The sequence below is a fragment of the Strigops habroptila genome, chromosome 9, assembly GCF_004027225.2.
Source record: "Strigops habroptila isolate Jane chromosome 9, bStrHab1.2.pri, whole genome shotgun sequence".
In the NCBI taxonomy this organism is placed as follows: domain Eukaryota; kingdom Metazoa; phylum Chordata; class Aves; order Psittaciformes; family Psittacidae; genus Strigops; species Strigops habroptila.
Window position 1 is genome coordinate 8,529,579 of NC_044285.2, and position 19,155 is coordinate 8,548,733.

The window sequence follows — 19,155 nt, forward strand, 5'->3', positions numbered from 1 at the left end:
GCCCCGCTCCGCCGGGGCCGGGCCCCGCCCCGCCGGGGGAACCTTCCGCTGTGGGGCGAGTTCCCGGCCGGGCCTCGCGGCGACGCCCCGTTGCCACGGCAACCACCAGCGGCGGGGTTGGTGTCCCCGCTAAAGGGTCCCCCGTGCGGGCCGCGGAGGCACCGGTTCCGCTGCTGCCCGGCCCTGCCCCGTGGGTCCCGGCTCCCACCCCGAGGTTAGGCCGCTGTTAGGGGGAGACAGGCCCCGCCGCGGAGTGGGAGGCTCAGGAAGCACCCGGTGGCTTGGAAATGGAGTTTGTAACTTCCAGTGTAATCACCTGTGCTCCGAATTAAGCGCTGGGGTTTGATCCGTGCCCAATAAGTATTTTAATGAAGAACAAACTTATAGTTTTGAATGCATTAGGATAATTCTTATATAAACCGGTGACAAAGCTTTTATACTCCCTTTTCCTGCAGTCTGTGCGGCTGATATTCCCAGAGCAGGACAAAGCCCCTGAGTCACAGGGGTTATACAGGCAGCAGAAACAAGGGTTATCTACATCTATATGTAGCTTTATATATATAAAACATGGTTATCTATACTGAAATGATCCTTCTTAGAGATCATTAGTCATCTTTTCCCCCCATTACCTTATGAAAGCAGATACTGCTGGTTAACTATCTATGTATCTATGTATCTTTGTATCTATGTATCTATCTATCTAGCTAGCTAGCTAGCTATCAAAACCACAGTTATCTATACTGAAATGATCCCCTTTCCTTCTTAGAGATCATTAATCATCTTTTCCCCCCATTACCTCATGAAAGCAGATACTGCCCGATTCTTCGTTCTTCTGCATCCATTGTGATTCCTGCATCTCTGGTGTGGTTTGCATCTGGAAGGGCACCCCCATGGCTGTGTATATCCGGAAGCATCCCCTGGAGATTCCTCTGCCATCTGAAAAGGACTGGCTAAAGGATGATGAGGAAGACTTCTTCCTGCAGGATCCCGAGCGAGAGCGCGATGCGTTGCCTCAGCCCGTCAGGATGGCCACCAAACTGGTGATGCTGGTTTTTGAGAATGCAATGGAAATCATTGAAAGAAGGGAGATGCTCCGAGAAGCAGAAAAACTAAAGGTCCAGCCCACAAAATGCTTTGCTACAGCTGAATTCCAGGTACGGAGCCCCTTACAGCAGAGAGAGCGTTAATCACTGAAGCAAGTTTCTCTGGAGAATATCCACCCAGTGGATTTCACATTCTCCTGTTCATCACCTTCCTCAGAATCCACCACCAGCTCACTGATTCACCTCATAAGGTTGCAGGTTCTGAGCTTGTCTGACAGGTTCTGCTTCCCGCCCATCTATCACACCTCTCTGAAAACAGAGAAGCAGATATTAAACAGCACTAAATTCACCTTCTACTTCTCAGGCTGGCTCCACCCTTGCTGGCTGGGGAGAAGGTAATTAGTCAGTAGCATATAAATGGGCAAACTCAGCTCTGTGTGATGGTGAACACCCTAATGGGAGCACTGTGAGCAAAAAGGCAGCGCTGCCTTCCCCATCGTTATGTGGAGGTATTCCAGGAGGATATGATGCTCTCTGCTGGAGTTCCATGGTGGTCCAGAGGAATTCAGCATCCCATCCCAGCTCTGCATTAGCAGTGGCAGGGCTGAGTGCCCCTGAGTTCTTGGCATTTAAAGCCCCCTCTGTTTACTGGAATGGGAAATGTGGGAGCAAACTTTCTCATTCCCAACACATGGCAATCTGTGGGGCAGAGATGAGAGCCCCTTCCCTGCTCTTCTGATGGAAGTTCAGGCAAAAATTTTCCCCCTTGTAGAATAAATGAGCATTTTCTGTTGGTGAAAGATTGGGAGTACTGATGTATCCTCCACTGGGGAAGCAGTCGGGTGCACTCATCTTTTCCCTTTCTTGGTAGGTAACAGGAACAGCCACTTGCCTTGCAGTGTCTGGGAAATACATCTTTGTCGGCTTGTCCATGGGCCTGGCTGCCTTCAAGGTGTCTGACTATACAGAGGTCTGTGTTTGGGATGAAGTCAAGACAGAGATTTGTGCTATCCGTGCCTTGGATCTGGGAAATGAGGGCCACATCCTGTTTGCTGTGGATGAAATGGGTGAGTGTGACGTGGATTTCCTCGACCTAGCTGGGGATAGCTGTACTCTGGAGCTGGCAGCTGCATTATGGAAGAGTGCTAAATCAGGAGGAACATTAAATGGCTGGCAGGTTTCCTAGAAAGCTCTGCAAAGAGGGCGTTGGAGAACAGGTTGTAGGGTGGCAAAGTGGCCCTAGGGCCTTGTGACTAGTAGAGGGTGTGGGTTTGGTGTCCTATCTGGAGCAGCAGAGGCACTCGCAGAGCTGAAGGTGATGCACAGTAAACTTGGACAGAAAGAACCATTGCTTGGTATGACCTCCTGCACCTGCAAATGCACAGCCCTGTTGTTAGTTTCTTGATTCATCTGAAGCCTATAAATTCTGGTGGAGATACTTTTCAAACTGGTTTATCCATCTCTATACACAATCAAATGTTTGCTGGTGCTGGCATAAGGAAGCCAGCAAAAGGTTAGTGCTGGAAGCAGTGAGATATTCTTCCTTCAGCCTAGGAAGAAACGTAGTCCTGTTCACTGTCCTGCACGTGTTGTCACAGCCATCTCAAAGAACGTGGCTGCCATCTGCTTACTTTTCTCCTCCTCCTAATGCTACTTCTGTATTTCTATTCCAGGGCTTGTCTGTCTCTTCTGCTTTCACAAGGAAAGCTTCCTACTTGCTAAAATCCTAAATGAGGTGGTAAGTACTGAGTTAATTCCATAGACACTGGGCACAGGCTGGTAAGTAATCAATCATAAGGAGGACTAATTGCCCTCAGTAATTTCTCTCATGGGCAGCAGCAGCTGCCCAATATTTATTCCTGGTCTTCCAACAATCTGTCTGGCCTTCCCCCCTCTGAGGACTGTGTAAGGCCATGGGGCTCTCTGAATCAGTGACCTTGCTTTGGTGCCAGCCTATTTATCTTTGGCAGGAGGATATCAGCAAGCGAAGTGCTTGTGTGGAGGTGGTGCTGTCCCCAGGAGGTGATTATGCAGGAGTCCTGCTGCAAGGCAAGTGCACATGGTGTGAGGGATGATGCCTGTTGTGCTGTAGCAGAGAGGCCAGCAGTGCTTTTAAAATGCTCCAAGTGTTTTGGCTTCCCAGGGATCCTGTTCCTAACCCTCCCAGTCCCTTTTCCAGCTTAGAGAGCTGCTCCTGCTACTCCCTGTCTTCTCCAAATGGCTTGGTGTGAATCAAGACTGATCCCAAAAGTGAGGTCTCTGGGATTGGTCAGTGTAGTTCCCAGCTCCCAGAAGGCTCAGTGAAAGCAGGTTTTCCTTCCTCTCCCGAAGTACCAGACTCAGTTCTTCCTCTGGTTTACTATGGCTCACTTTTACACTGGAAATATGTAGACCTGAAGAATTTTCTCTGCAGACATAAGCCAGACAGCATAGAGAGAGTCTCTGAAAACACTACAACAAACTCCTTGCTACAACATTCTCCTGTTTCTTGGCAGCTGCCCTTGTCAACCCATTTGCTGCCAGCACGTTTTCTGGACCCAGGTTTGGTGGAATCTGCCTGAATATATGCTGTGAATGAGATACGTAGCATCAACAGAGAACCAGTGTGTGACCACATCTCACTTTCTACTTTACCTCAGAGGGTACAGGTCAAATTCTTTGACTGAGTTGCTCCATGAGGTTTCTTTGGTGGATGTGGGACCTCGAGGACTTGAGCTAGAGGCTGAGATGTCGGCCTCAGACAAGCATGTCAAGCCAGAAGTGAGAGGGGAGCTGTGCTGCATGAAGCTCACAGGGATTTTATATTTTCAAAAATACCCAAATCTTCTTTTAAGGCTATAAGAAAACAGCTTGAAAGACCTTTTCTCCTCGTTTCCAATTGCTCAACATGGTTTCCTAATGCAGACAGCACAAAAGCTTGGCTGGAGATCTACCGATTGCCTAAGGATTCCTGGCTGAAGGAGATGGAGGAGAGCCCAGGAGCTGCAGAAGGACTAACTTTTGGGGAGAGGAGGTTAAGCCGGGCATCTGCGGTACAAACAAGTTCCATTTCCTACTCTGCTGTTTTTTCTTATAGCCTTTTGCCTATAGGTCTCTCCCCAGGCCTTGCTCCTGCAAACAGTGACAGCCAGATACAGGCTGAACAAGTCTGTTGGCCCAGAGGGATGGAGTGTGTGTCTCTACAGCTGCCCATCCCACATTTCATAAGGCCTTTGTATTACTGGGACATGTTTACTCTCCCAAGACAGGCTTCCCAACAAGGTTCCCTTGGTCCCAAGGGCTAGTGTTCCTGCTGCCCCTCCCTGAAACTGGCAGCTCCTTTCCCAGCAGTATTGCCCCATCTGAGGAGGCCCTATGCAAGGCTATTCCCACAGGGCTTTTCCCTTATGTTACTGGGGAAAGGTGAGGAAGAGTGGAAATTGGGCCTGATACCTCCACTTGGGAGTCTGGTCCTGAATCAGGGTTTGTGTTTTAGACTACCTACAAGAGGAGCCTGGTGGGATCATGGATGAAGCTGCCTGAGCAGGGCAGGGTCTCTGCCTGGTTGCACTAACCACTGTCATCTCTGGTTCTTTGGCAGAAAAGTCTGGAGCTGCATAAAGATGTTCCTGCACAAATGGTAAGTGGCCTCAGTGAATGGCCTGAGCTGTTACGGGGAATTTAAGATGCTGAGTCAGTGCTTAACCCTCTCCTGCATCACTTTCACCCTGCTGGGTTTCACCTCTCAACACACAGGCACCTTCTGCCCAGCACCTCCAGCTATAACCCTCTGTGAGACCTGCCTGACAACTCTTCCCTCTTCCTTCAGCAAAGGCTTTCCTGGCCATTTAAGAGGGAGTTGCTTCTCAGCCCTGTCTTCAGGACAAGCATCCCTTTAACTTAGCCAAGCCAAAAGCAAACTCCCAGGCTTTCCCTCTGCTGATTCCATGTGAACTACCCGAGTTCCTGCCGCCTCTTCCTTCTCAGACATGGTTGATTATTTAGCCAGACCTTTTCTGTTTAGCCAAGTGTCAGTATGTGTGGGATGGGGTGGTGGTGGGGACACACTGGTGCTGGTCCCCTGTTAGGACTATCTATTCACAGTGAAGCATGTATGTGACCTCCTCCAGTCCTGTGCTCTCTGATTCTTGTATTCAGCAGCACTCTGCAACCTTTAGTCCTGCTTCTTTTTTTATCCCTTCTTTATGTTTCTGAGCCTTGCTGTGCCCACAGGAGGCCTGTGCTGCAACAAGAGTAATTTACAGAGATTAGGAAGATCAGAAGGGGAGGTTATTTAGGACACAAAGACAGGAGGTGTTAGGGCAGGGCATCTTTTGTAATGTTGTTGGGAAAGTGGTGAGTTCCGTCAAGCTTCTGGGCTGAAGAATGAGCCTAAACCCAGTATCTCCTAGGGAGTGTTAGCCAACCTTTGCATACACTTTCTTTGGGAAGCATTTGATTCCCATAAACAGGTGAAAACTTCACAGTGTAGGGCACAACACAGTTCTCAGGCTGACATTTTCTGTTGCAGGAGTCTCCTGTGGCTGCAAATAAAGTTGATCTGAAGTTGAGTCTCCCAGTGCTGCTGCTGATAGTGAAGCCACCCAAACCCATTACAGGTCAGGACTGATTCTGTACTTGCAACCCACAGCCTCCTTCAGGTAACAAAGGAATCATGGCCCTTATGGCTACAGAACAGGTCAGAAAGTTTCAGTAACGTGCTCTCTGGTCCCTTCCTGACCTGTCTTTGTAGTTACACGTAACCCTATAGCAGGAGTTGTTTCTTACCTGACCATCTCACGTGTCACCTTTGTAGCATGTACCCTCATATATGGTGTCATATACCCTCGGCTGCATTGTCACTGCAGAGGGAGGAGGTTGTTTCCTAGTCTCTAGCAACCTGACAGCACCCCTAGTTCATCTCTCAGAGTCCTGGGTTTTAGGTAAATTTAGGTAAATGCTGAGGATGAGGAGGGAGCAGACCTTGTGCTGGGACACTGTCAGGGAGAATGCCACAGAAATGCAAGGCAAGCTGTGTCCTCACATGACTTGCCTGGTCCTTGCTTTCAAATACTGGAAAATGGGCTAGTGATATGGGAAGTCCCACAGGAGATGCAGTGTGTCCTTCTTCCAGACAATGCCAACCTGAAGGAGGAATGGTCAAAGTGCCTCTGAGCACTCTGTGGTGTCTGCTCCATGTGTCTGCTCCTCCTTTTCCCTTTCGTTCCCAATGCAGGCAGTAGTTTTAAAACCCCTTTGGATGCCTTGAAGAAAGTGGATGATGACAGCGTGCTCGGCTTGGGGCACAATCACCTAATCAAGGATTCCCAGTGGGAACAGTGGGAAGCAATCTTCCGCAGCATGTATCGGGAGTACCTGGAGGCCGAGGATGAGAGCACGGAGGAGATGGCCAGGTCAGTGGGAGCACCAACCAGGATTTCAGCCCATGAGCCACCAACACAGGGCACTTCTCAAGTGTAGATGGAAGCCTCTGTATTAGCTTTGTCTTCTCCCTCCCAAGGCTTCAGGGCAGGGGCTAGAGCCATTCCAGGTCTTGTCACAGTGCTGCCTACTTAGCAAAGCCTGTATTATAGACATATTTCTTCCTTTCTTCTTTTCAGACATGCTACTTTTCACTTTCTCCTGCCTAGCCAGATCCTACAGGTTCAACCTGGAATGAAACTACAGCCAGGTAATCCATAGGTTCACAGCTTTTTGCCCATTTGAAGCATGTCATTCATTGCATGTCTTTGAGCTCCAGTTAGAGCTCAGTGGCTCTGGCTTGGGTTCACTGTATACATTCCATCTCCAAGGACATAAGCCTGGATAAAAATTTTGTTATGGCTTAGTTTCTGTGTGAGCAGAGTTTCTGTCAGGAAAACTGAGAGAACTCTAATGAGAGCTTTCTTATGCTGTTTTGGTGTTTTGGATCGTTCCTTTCTTTGTCTCCAGTCTCTTTCTCTCTTGTCATCCCCTTCTCTGTACCAGATATTCCAGCTGGCATCAGCGTGCACTGGGATGGAAGCCACAATCTCTGCTTCTACTTGCTTAACCATTCACTTAAGGAGAAAGTTGGTAAGAACATCTTGCTTTCTTTAGCAGAGCACTCTGTGGGGAGTGGGAGTAGTCAGTGGACAGTGCCTGTCTTTCAGCCAGACTGCCACGGTTCAGGGAAATGAGGAATGGGGAGCAGAGCTGCCTCATACTGTGTGGGTTAGGCAGGTGTTTGGACTGTGGGGCTCCACGTTGCACAGGCTGGCAGTGTTTTAGTGAAGCCACACTGGCAGGAGGCCACAGAATGGTGCATGTTTTATTGGGAAACTGGATGCTAATACCATTAGAGATCCCTCTGCACCTTCTTACAGTTGGCTCTCTTCATGTCCTTCTGTTTAGACTCTGATCTGAATCCTGATGTTGTGTGGCCATGTGCAGCTCCAATTGTGTGCTCAGCTGTTAGTTCCTGCTCCAGGTACCTGGCACTGGCATGTGAAGATGCAACTATAACTATTTGGGATAAACAGCTAGGTGAGCTTACCCTTTGGGACTGTGTATTGGGTTCACTGTGGATAAGCTGCTCTTTTCCCTAGGAGTTTAAAGCTCTGGCTTGGTGGGAACAAGGGACTGGCAGTGAGTTTACAAGCAAATCTGAAAGTAATTGGGACTCATTTGTTCATTGGGTGCTTGGCCAGAAGCTGCTAACTCAGCGTGACTGCCCTGGCCTTTGCAGAACCACAGCAATGCAGGGGCTGTGAACTGCTGCAGCAAGGACTGAGCTGTCTTGCCCTGAGGCTGTGACACAGTGACAGTCACTGCTTTGCCACTGCACCCAGAGGTCACCTTTGAGGTTGTGCTGGCATCGCAGTCCGGGCTGCCATCAGTGCCAGTGTTACTCTGCCATGATGCGGGGATTCTCCTGGCAGAAGAATCTTCTGCCATCAGGATTTTCTGGTGGCTGCCGCCCTGGGCAGACCATACCCCAAGTGAAGCTTTCCTTGGATAAATTGTCAGTTCCTTTTTCTTCCTAAACTGCTGTCCCTTTTTTGCATCTTCCCCAGGATACCCCCTGTCTGTGACAACTATTCTAGAGGAACGCCTCATCCGTAGTATCCACTTCCTACGGAGTTCAGCAGTTGCCAGCGATGAGACACCACGTCCTGGTACAGATCCTGCCTGTCCCATCGTGCAGCTTCTAGTGCTATGTACAGATAGTGCCCTCTACTTGGTGAAAGCACCCAGGGCTGAGAAGTCCAGCATCACGCTCCTGGCAGACAGGTGAGGTAGACTCTGACAGAGCTCACTCCAGCCAAAGAAGCCATGTGGAATAGTGATCAGGTCCAGCAGGGAGCCCCACATTTCTATGGAGTAGAGAACTTTCTACTGCTTTTACCCAGATAGCTCTGCCATACTGCTGTCAGCAGCCAGTGTGGTTTTGCTAGGAGTCAGTTCCAGTGCTAAAAGCGATGGTTATGGCAGAATTAGGGGTTTTCTGGATTTTTCTATACACCAGAACACAAGTGCTTTTAGCACTGCGCCTAGGGCTGATGTTCAACTAGCTGGGTCTCTGCCAGGTAGTCAGGGCAATTTTTGCTTCTCTTTTCTGCCCTTACCAGAAGTCAGAATAAGCATTTCTTGCTGTCTTTCTGTCAATTTTATGTTCACTTATCCCATTGTTTTGAGAAGAAGGGTCAGCTTTGCAGGAGGTGCTGCTCTAAAGGCTATGGTTTCATGCCTCCTTTCATGCCAGGCAGGGGATTTGTATCTCCAACATAGTTCGTAGGCAGGTTTTCACAGGGGTGGGCCTCAGGGGCTCCTGCCTGGGAGGAGGCAGGCTTTGTCTCTATAGAGAAGGGGCTTGGCTGGAACTTTAGGCCAGCCAGTGTGCCACAAACTGCCATTGTCAGTATCACAGCCTCCCAGTACATGTCAAGTATGTTGACAGCGGCATAAGTCTGAATCTGTTTTACAGGCCTCAAGATCCAAATCTTGCTGTCAGCGCGGTGGTGCCTGTCCTGGCATTCCCCAGTGCAGTAAGTATTACTGCCAGCTCTCTTTAAGAACTGGGTGAGAACACAGGTCCATCTGTGCTGGGATCCTGTTTCCAGTAATGTCTGCAACTGGGTGCCTAGAAGATAAAGAACAGGGCAGATATGGTACTGCCCTCACATCCTTTCCCAACTATTTTTAGCAGGGGGACTTCCTGCACCAGTTACAGGTCTGTATGTAACTGGTCACTCTCAAAGGATTTCTCTTCCATGATCTTACTTAGTATCCACTTGCACCAGTGTCTTCTAATTGACCACTGAGGTGGGAGGCACTGGAGGGCCTCTGCGCACGGACAGGTCCAACTGCAAAGACGAGAGGGTTCAGCCATGAAGCTTCAGGCTTCAGGGTCAGGTATGAGAGGGCATCATGGAGAGGAAGTTACAAGCAGAAGTCCAGCCAGACCTTTCAAATGGCCTCAGAAAGTTTTCAGACATGGGGAGAAAAGGACTAAAGGCTGCTCACCAGAGCCAGCCATGCAAGAGGCTGATCTAGTTCTTTTCTAACCTGCTCTGCTGCCTTTTCCAATCCCAGCCTGCAGCAATTCCAGTCCAAGTTCCCTGCACAGCCTCTTTTTTGATCTGCTGTGGCCTGGTGACAACTGACAGGGCAAGCAAAACCCCCCAGCATCATAGTTGGGGATATGAAGTCCTGCATGTCATTCCTATTCTTTCCAGGAAATGCTTTTCACTTGTTTTACATCTAGTTCTGTCAACTTGCTGTTTCAGGTGCTGGTCTTCTCTTGGAATGGCAAAGTGTCCCTGATGAACACTGACACATCACAGATTGTTTACTGCTTCATTATTCCACCTTCTCATGCTGTAGCATCCCCCTGGCAGCCAGTGTTCACAGTGGATAGTGTGAATTGGTACTTGCTGCTGCGAGGTGGGTAGCACCCTGAGGTGGTCTTGGATACATGGTCACTGGGTGCATTCAGCTGTGTACTGATCCTAGATAATTCTTCTCACTGGATGACTCCTGATGCAATAGCCCACTGTTCTTGTTTCTGTCTAGGAGATAAGCAGCAGCAGGCAGATGCATTGGCCAGTCACAGCACCATCTTCCTTTTTGACTTCAACTCCTACCCACTGAAGGAGGCTTTCCCAAAGGAACCAGATTTGCCTCTCAAATCCTCACAGAACCTGACATGGTTTGAGAGATGTAACATTTTCTTACATGATAGGTAAGGTTCTCCTTCTGCCTGACGAGTAAGTGCACTTGCATTATTGTAAGCCGTGGTGTTGCTCAAGTCCATGCAAGATCTCACCCTGGGGCTTCTGGATTCTTCTGTGTGCTGTGACAGATTTATGTCTGGGTAAGGTTGATGTTCAGGAAACATTGTCAGGGAATATGATCCTCACTTAAGTGTCTACATCTTCCTTTTGACCCCATAGCCAGGCAGAGCCGGGAACTCTTTGTACCTTGCTCCTCCTCTCCATTCATAGCTTCATTTGATGTTTAAGTAGGTTTGTGTTGGAGGTTTCTCGGTTTGAGAAGGTCCCCAAGTATCCTGAGGCCGAGGTTGCAGTTTAGCTGCTGCATTGAGTTCATGCCGTCACTAGATGGCAATGTGACATCTCTTATTGAGTGACTTTTCCTTGAATTCTTTTGGGAACGGGGAGCCAGATCCGTGTTGATGATATTCTTCTGTTTGTTCTTTTCACTATGCCTTAATTCTCCAACTTGAAATGGAACAGGCGGGTGCAGCTATGACCTTACAGCAGATATTACATGGTAGTCTTCCCTAATTCCTTGTCTCCAGAGTGAATACTGTGGTGCTGTCTGGCTAGTTAAGTGCAGAAAAGTTTTATTCTATGCTACTAGCCACCATTCTGTCCCTTTTTCTCATAAAGCTGGAGAGGAGACTCTTGTCTGCCTTATACCAGAAAAACTGGGGAGACATCACAACCAGGGATGTCTTGCTCCCTGGATACTGAGAGCTGAAGCCAGAGCAGAGCAAATATAACTGCAGTGAGATTTATGTCTACAGAAGCTAAGAGGCAAAGAGAAAAGTGGAGGTTGTTGCTGTCAAGAGCAGTAAACTTGAGTGCTGAGTGGCATGAGGGAATCACTGAGGGTTTTGGATACAAAAAGTCTGAGCTGCTTAATTTGTAGTGAGCCCCAGGGACCCTTTGGGGAACCAGCTATGATTGTCTGTGCACCAGGGCAATGACAGGCACCCTTTTAACCACCCTCTTCTTCCCCCATTAGGCAGCAGAGCCTGCTGGGGCTCAGGGAGCAGTTGCCTGAGTTCTGGACCCGGCTGCAGACACAAGCAGCTGCCATGGATGAGGAGAGAGAGAAAAAGAAGGGACAGAAGAAGCCGCAGTGAGCCTTGCATCCTGAGCGCCAGGCTTTGCACTATCACAGTCCTGCAGCCCCACGATCCAGCACTCATAGTTTGACAGCAACTCTATTCAAATCTATCCTGCTCCTTTTCAGCCTGGGGCAATTTGTCATCCCAAGTATCTGTTTGCCTGCCACTGCTCAGCCACAAAGATCTGCATCCTGCCTCTTTCCTTACCTAGCCCTCAGCGTAAGCCCCTCTTCATCACACACAAACACTACTGATGGAAGAGTCTAGAGGCAGGAAAGGCCTCGCATTGAAGTGGCAGGCCCAACCCCTGCGTGGCTCAGCTAAGTATTTGTGCTGGATCTCTGAGTCCTCCCAGAGGCCTGGAGCATCACAGATATATGGTGTGTTACAATGTCCCTCTTTAATAAAACCTTTTCTCTGGTTGAAGTCTCTTGCTCATCATGGGGCTGGTATTTTATCGGACTGATGCTCTGTCCTGCTGTTGCCGGGGCTCACCAATGTGTCTCATCTTCTGCTATGACCCAGATGGGCAGCAACATCCTTGTGCTTAGCAAGAGACCTGCTCTTTGCAAACCAGGCAACAAATCCGCCTTGAAAGTGTCCCCCAGAGTACAGCAGCACCAAGCAGCAGGGACACGCTCTGCAGTGTGAGCTAGGCTGTTCTGCAATTTAGTTGTTTCTTTTGACTTCAAAGCAGGTGGGTTTGGGATAAGACTGCTAGGGGATTGCAGCCTGGAAAAGTGCAGGCGAGCTCTCTGGGTTAAGGTCAGGCTAGAACTGGTGTCCGAGCCAAGAACTGATGTCACTGAAGAGCAGGACTGAAGCTGAAGGCTCCAGAGAAGTCAGGGCTGTGCTGAGCCAAAGACAGGCCAGGAGCATGGCCAGCACTTAGGTCAAAGGCCATAAAAAGCTGAAGCATCGCTCCTACAGGCAACACAAGACAAAGAACTAGCAGTGACAATGCAAGGCCAAGCATCCATGTATTTTTTTCTTGCTCCAGAAGCATATTAAGTTAGCAGCTTGCCCTGTGTATCTGACAGATGGGGCAAAAAAGTATGCAGGGTCCCTGGTCAGTCTTTCACTTGTCGATATTTTCAGGTCTATAGTCCCATGGGAGATTGGCAGCATCTAAACATTAACTGTAGAGTCTGACTGCTCAGCAGGGGGCTCTCAGCCTGCCTGCATGTTGCACTGGGTACCTTCCAAAATAATCCACTCTCAAGCAGATCAGACATATGATTTCTTGAGCATAAAACCCGGGAGGAAGCCTCCGTCTTTTTACAACTGATTGTGCTTCCAGGGTGTCTGCCTAATCCACAAGGAATCTGACAAATCTGCCAGCAACCTCTCCAATCCGTGTGCATGGGTGAGCTGTGTGTTCTCCGAGTCTCTCTCTAGTGACTCCCCGAAATGCTCAATGCAGGGAGCATCATTGCAGGGAGCCAGGGATTCAGCAGAGACTCAGCTCTGTAGACACTCCAATGTCAGGTCCCATTTAATTTTATCATAGCAAGTTGTCTTATTTTGGATTGGGTTTTGATGAGAGGCCTCAGCTCATCCTCTGGACACAAAGTCCTCCAGTGTGTTGTGGAGGTAGGGAAGGGGAGAAACATTCTACTCGTTTCAGTCCCAGATGCCTGGTTTTGCTCTGGAGAATGAAAAACTATCTGAATTAAACCTTTCTATTTGCTACCTTTGTGAAGGGCTTTGAGGGCCATAGTAAAGCCTTTTGTGCTGTCATTTTCCATCTGCCACAGATTACAGCTTCACAGCTCATCTGATTGTTACAGATATTGATACTGGGTTGTGTGAGCACTTGCCATCTGCTTCAGCGCAAAGTCAAGCGGGTTAGCTCAAACCACCCTCAATGCCTGTTTAAACTGAGCCACCTGGTTCAGCATTGAAGTGAACAAGGAACAATCCTCTGTCCTTTCCTCTGTTCTCACTGTGGTGGCAGTAACAATTATTGTGTTTCTGTGGTTCTTTGAGAAAACAATGGGCCTTCTGCCACAACTGGGCACAGGGGATTATTCAAGGCAGGAATTCCTATTCCTACATTGCTTCCCATGCTGCAGAGAGCTGGCACAACTAATCTGTGGCCTCTCGAACAGCACTGGGTCTAGTTCTTGCTATTTGTGCAAATGTAAAGGGCTTGGGGATCTGTGCCCTTAATGCTACCCCATCTGCTTTCCATCCAGAAGAGGAGCAGGGCTTGCCAAGCAGCAGAAGAAGAGGTAGGACAGATCTGCTAATCAGTTAGATGTACTGTGCATCCACTAGTTTGTGTGTATTCATCTCTAGATGTGCTTGTTTGTTTGCAGTTTGAATTTGCTCTAAAACTCTAATCATGTGCTTGGCCAAGATAACCAGGAGCTGGCAGGCTCCACAGAGAAAGGAAAACAACAAGCAGCTGCAGGAGGCTGATGAAGAGCCTTTGTTTTTGCTCATGACTTCAGCAGGGGACCATTTGTTTCCTGCTTCTTCGAAGGGATGCAGAAAAATTGCTATGATCCGTGTGTTGACATGTATGTTGGTGATGGAGCTGTGTGCTGAGCTACACAGCGCGTTCTGGAGAGGACCAGAGGCATCTGACTGCTTATTCCAAAGAAGATGCCCTTGCCAGCTCTTCTTCTATTCCCAGTCTCTCAGTGAGCCTTGGCAGCTGTAAGTCTGAACCAATTTGAGCTATTCTGCTGCTGGAAACTATAGAAAGGCCTTGAGGGATACCACATATATCACCATCAAAAGATGGAATTGCGAGAGTTCTGGCTGGGCCAACTCCTAGCTCAGCGCCAAGCTCAGTGAACTCAGAGGTGCTACCTGGGTATAGGAGCAGTTTGGCTCTGTATTTTAAGAGTAAAATAAAATGAAAAGCTCAGTTTGTGGATTGAGGCTTGTGAGAGCTTGAGGGAGAGGAACTCAGATCCACACAGAGGCGCTCGAGCCGCATCTTTCCAGCAGAGCCAGGTCAGGCCAAGCAGAGATGGTTTCTGTGGGAGAGGAGGCTGTACTTTAATCTCACTAAATTATCTGCTGTTCTCTGCAAGAAGCCAAATGTCATCTTACCTCTTTGCCTACTTGCTTGTGCTGTGGTAACAGATGAAATCAGAGGCTGATCTGATAATATTCCCCCACTCCTGAGGGCCAGAAAACCCTTGGGCTGTTTGGGTAAATCATGTCTGTGCTGTTGGAAGGAGTGTGGTCCTCCGGAAGGGCTGAAGTGTTGCGTGCTCCAGGACCTTACTCCTTACACCCGTTTTGCCAGCTTTCATGCAACAATCCACATATCCCTCAGTACCTCACCACGTACAACCTGAAGCCACCCTCAGGAGAAATCTACAAAGACCTCTGAGTCCTATCTGGGGCAAATAATGTCCCTGCAAGACACTGTGGGACATGCAGCGTTCCCTAGGACAGGGCAGTCCCAGCAAGCATTTGCTCTGTTTGCTCTGGAAGTAGAGGCAGCGCAAGGTCAAGCCTCCTCCCCTGCTCTACAGATTTGAGCCTAGATATAGGAGAACCAGGTACCACATCCCATTCCTAATTGCTGAAATAGCTCTCGTTGTCCAAACTAGTGTCGCCTCATTACCTCTAATGCCAATTCCCTGGACCAGAGTATAGTTTCTTGTCTTCCTTTGAGGCCAGGCTATAGCTGCCTAGTTGTGCTGCTCAGCCAAGCTATGCAGATTAAGTCTTTTAATCTTCCCTAATGCATTGGGCCAGACATCTCAGTCTGGTTTAATTTGGGGTTTCTGCAAATGCTTTCCAGTTTGTCCCCATTTCAGTTCCAGTTTGTTGTTGTCCATTGTTCCCGGTACTGCTCTATCTAGGAGTTGGTACAATATTGAATGCGTGGGGAGCCAGGTTCTGCTGGCCTTTATATCTGATTTTGCAAGAGCAGAACCATTGGCTGGGATAAGAAATGAGCTGTGTTTTTGAGGCCAAAATACAGGAGGAAGTTGGCTAAGCCTAGCTGTGGGTTCTAGGGAGATAAGAGATTTGCATGATGACTAGGGTGATGCTGTGTTTTGTCTATCGCCCTGTGGATTTACAGGCACTTTACACAGCTGAAGGCAGACAAGGGCTTGTGCTACCAATAACTCACACCCTACATAAGCCAAGTGCCGGGGCACAGCAGACTGGTCATGCAGTAGGGGAGGATGTGTCATCGCAAGAGCCATGTCTTCACACGGCACACCTCTGTGCAGTGCCATGTGTTGGCTGGGCCCCAGGAAAGCCCGTGCTTTAAGAGGAAGGGAAGGTGAATGACTCATGTCACTGCAGGGTTGCTGGTTAGGAAGGAGGAAGATGTACATGTCTGAATGGCAAATTGGCCTCTGCTGCCAAGTTTGCAACACTTGAACTGCCTCAAGGTTGTTTTGTTAGAGACTTCGTGTCAGCCCAAACACTGCTCTTCTGCATTGGGGTTCATTTTTGGGGGGGAGAAGGAATAAGTTTGCGTTGTGAGGGGTGCGCATAGGACACGGAGATCTATAGGGGGTAAAAACCAAGTCCTGCACTGAGTCATGAGGAAGAAACACTAATTAGACAAGGAAGAGGAACCTGCCAGGTTACAATCCTGACCTAGCAACCAATTATAGGATAATACAGCACGATAATGCAGGGTAAACACTAAGTAGAGAATGTCTGAATCAATTCCTTTTCGAAACACAGTGATCATTCAAAAACATCCGGTATCCTAATTTTAAGCTGTCTATCATAGATGCCAGCACAGCCTGTGGTAAATTGTCCCAGTTGTTACACTACCTGTGCTGTTTGAATTTGCACCCTGTTTCTAATCCAAATAGGTCACATTCCAGCTTCTACTCACTGGATTTTGCTGGATCTCTGGGAGATGGAAGAGCCCACCAGCAAAAGATGAGGTTTGTGTGGAGGGACCTGCAAGCCATGTGTGTGTGCAAAGCAGATGTAGGGAGACTGAACTCGGGTCCTTGCTCTCCATGGGGGTTATAACATATTCCTGCTGTGGTGGAAGAAAATGAGAAAAGCATTTCACCCAATTGCTGGGGCAGTGCAGAGAGGCAACAGGAGAGGGGAGACAAACCAGGAAAAGGATTTGCCATTGCCCAAATGGGAATTGAATGCTCAATTCCATTACTAGTAGCTTTTGCCCTTTATGGATCTTCCCCATGACAGAATCCTGGCAGAGATTGCAGCAGTGATGCTGGATGAGACAGGACTAAACAGATATGCCAGGTTATACCTCCCTCCTGCTTCAATAGCTCCTACCTTTTACAGCGCTACTTTGCAGCGAGTAGGCAGTTGATACTACAGTTTTGCCATCTCTTTTGTTAATCCTGGTGCTGCCTCTGTGGAAGTTCATAATTTAGCAATTAATTTCCTGAAAATTATTTCTGCTAAAAGCATTCCCAGAAGGTCCCTTGGCACTGGTAAATGTTTGCAAAGGCTGATTGGGTTGATCAGCATTGCAGACAAGCACCCTTCCTGCAGATTAAGTTGGAGCCAGCGCTGCTGAGTGGAGTAACAAGGGGTAAAGCAGATATGAATGATAAAAGAAGGAATCCCTGAGTTATTTGGCTTTACTATGATCACTTTAATCAGTGGTTTTCAGTAACAAGTTGTATATTTCTTCAGTGCCCATTACTAGTGTTGTAAATCATCATTCCTCAGGGATCTGAGAAGCTGAGGTTATTTACTTGTTGGAACTAGAGTGAACAGATAGAGACTTACACATTTCCTTTACAAAATGAATCTGAATCAAAAGCCTTCCTCTGTATATTCTCCACCTCTTGAGGGAAAACCTGAAATCCAGATCTGGATTTTACACTTGCTTCTCTGTATGACCACACTGATCCTAATCTTCCAGATTGGGGAACACAATACAGAGCCTGACTGTCATTTAGGCTATGTATTCTGCTTGTGCACTTCCATTTAAGTCAGTCTTAATAACAGTTTCTCTTTCTGGATGCGTTAGGGCAGTCTCATTATAACATAATGATTCTGTTGGAAGACATGCATCTTGTTGCCTCATTCCAAAGCTTCCGGAGGAAAAATGCTGTAAGAGTCTGCAGTGTGATTATCATTGTGGTGACAGTTGTTTTCCCATTTAATTTTGATTTTGCTTTCATTCTCTGGGAATAGAACAATGGCCAGAGCTCCTCTCCCTCTTCCAAAGATGCCATCCTGCAGCTAGGAAACATTTAGCAAGGCACTGGGGCAGCAGAACAGACACATAAAAGGCACATAACGAAATACAATGCGTTGTCAGTGGCAAGATCAACCAATTAATGCTTTTAGCTGTTGCAGTGCAAAAAAGACTTATTCCCTCCCCTAAAGGTAGATCAAGAATGGTTATGAATTCCTAAAGCCTCTTAAGAGAATTTAAATGCATCTTCCAGCTCTAAGCTGTGGACTCACTTAGCATTCCAGCAATAATATTTTCCCAAGGATGAACTGTTCCTGAACAGAATGGCCACTGAAGTGCATTTCATATGTGAGGGATTTCAAGTTAGCAGGAGCTTATAGTTCTATAAGTAAGGAATGTATCATCTGTTGGAAAGCAAAGCATTTCCCCGAGAAGTTTAGAAAAAGCCTGTGAAGTCGTTTTCAGCTTTTGAGTATAAACCCTGTATTTTTTCATTTGTCTTTATTATCTAATGAGAGGCACAGCGTGAAGAAGGAATAAGGACTCTAAGGAAGTAGATTTTATTATTTATTTTCTCTCAGAGGAGAAATATTGTCATATTTTGTTTCATTAGTATAAAAAACCACAACCCTCTTCACTGAAATGGTCTTCTGAGCAAAAACTTGTTTCAGCAAGCTCCATGCACATGCTCAGTATTTTGGGAAGAATGGAGGTGTGGTTTGCAAGAGAAAGGAGTGATCTTGGATGACTTTGCCTCGTGATACTCAACTAGAGTTCTTTCAGGTGGTCTGTTTTCATCATCCCCAAAAGGCCTCCTTCAAATCAAATCAGAGTCTCTTGAGGTTGTTCAGATGCCTAGAAAATGCACTGAAGATTTGGCTGTCATTCATGTGAAGAAGCAACTAAATTTTCCATTACCCATTAAATTGCACTGGGCTAATGCTACAAGGGCCATTCAACTTGGGCAGTTTCCATCTCCATCCATGAAATGAACTTACCTGGGTTAAATTCACTTCTCACGTGGCTTCCTTGTATGTGTTGGCTTCAGTGGATTTACACCAGGGAAAAACCATTTCTGTTTCAATCAACAGGGGGGAACTTTAGTTACTTGCAGCCACACTGTGGATTTATAAATGAGCAGCGGGTGGGTATTACTGACGTACTCTCTGAACGTCCATAGGCATTGCATCGGGGGTACATTTGCAGAGCCTTTGGACTTCACTGCTTCAGGGCAAGGATTTGGTAATCTATGGTGCTTTAGCTGGAAGCCCTTCTACTGCAGCAGTGTGGCCACCTCAGCTCTGAAATGCAGCAAAGCAGAGATTATATTTGTCAGCCTACTCGAACATTGAGTTCTGGGTAAACTGTGAGCTAAGCCTCGTGTTTGCTGCAACCCCTTGGACAGAGCCAAGGGCCTGGAATAGGAAAAGCTGAGCAGGGCTGAAACTGTGAACACATCTGCAATTGTTATGCCTCCAGCTCTGTGCCAGTGACAAATGGCTCATGTGAATGAGATCCTCCAGCGAAGACAATGCAGCCAGTGCCCAGGCAGGGACAGGAACCTGGAAACTGCCTTCCCACTGGCAGCACCTTGCTGAGAGTAAGGGGAGTTTGAATTCAATCTTCTGGAGACTCTGGGAAGGATGGTG

At 47.8% G+C, this 19,155-nt stretch overlaps 1 protein-coding gene across 1 annotated transcript; it reads left to right on the top strand.

The window, feature by feature from the left end:
- The first annotated feature begins 137 nt into the window (after positions 1-137).
- WDR93 (WD repeat domain 93) lies at positions 138-12,343 on the top strand. The gene is made up of 17 exons (XM_030497400.1): positions 138-214; positions 810-1,154; positions 1,915-2,110; positions 2,717-2,781; positions 3,014-3,092; positions 3,948-4,075; positions 4,624-4,662; positions 5,554-5,641; positions 6,259-6,436; positions 6,644-6,714; positions 7,011-7,097; positions 7,416-7,547; positions 8,078-8,294; positions 8,989-9,049; positions 9,791-9,947; positions 10,077-10,245; positions 11,274-12,343. Exons 2-17 carry the CDS (start codon positions 891-893, stop codon positions 11,392-11,394), a joined length of 2,052 nt encoding a protein of 683 aa, XP_030353260.1. The 5' UTR covers positions 138-214; positions 810-890; the 3' UTR covers positions 11,395-12,343.
- The last annotated feature ends 6,812 nt before the right edge of the window (positions 12,344-19,155 follow it).

Coding starts and splice junctions, on each gene's coding strand:
- WDR93 (XM_030497400.1), top strand. CDS start 891: ATGGCTGTGTATATCCGGAAGCATCCCCTGGAGATTCCTCTGCCATCT. Junction 6,715..7,010: donor TGGAATGAAACTACAGCCAG/GTAATCCATAGG, acceptor TCTCTGTACCAG/ATATTCCAGCTGGCATCAGC. Junction 10,246..11,273: donor AACATTTTCTTACATGATAG/GTAAGGTTCTCC, acceptor TTCCCCCATTAG/GCAGCAGAGCCTGCTGGGGC.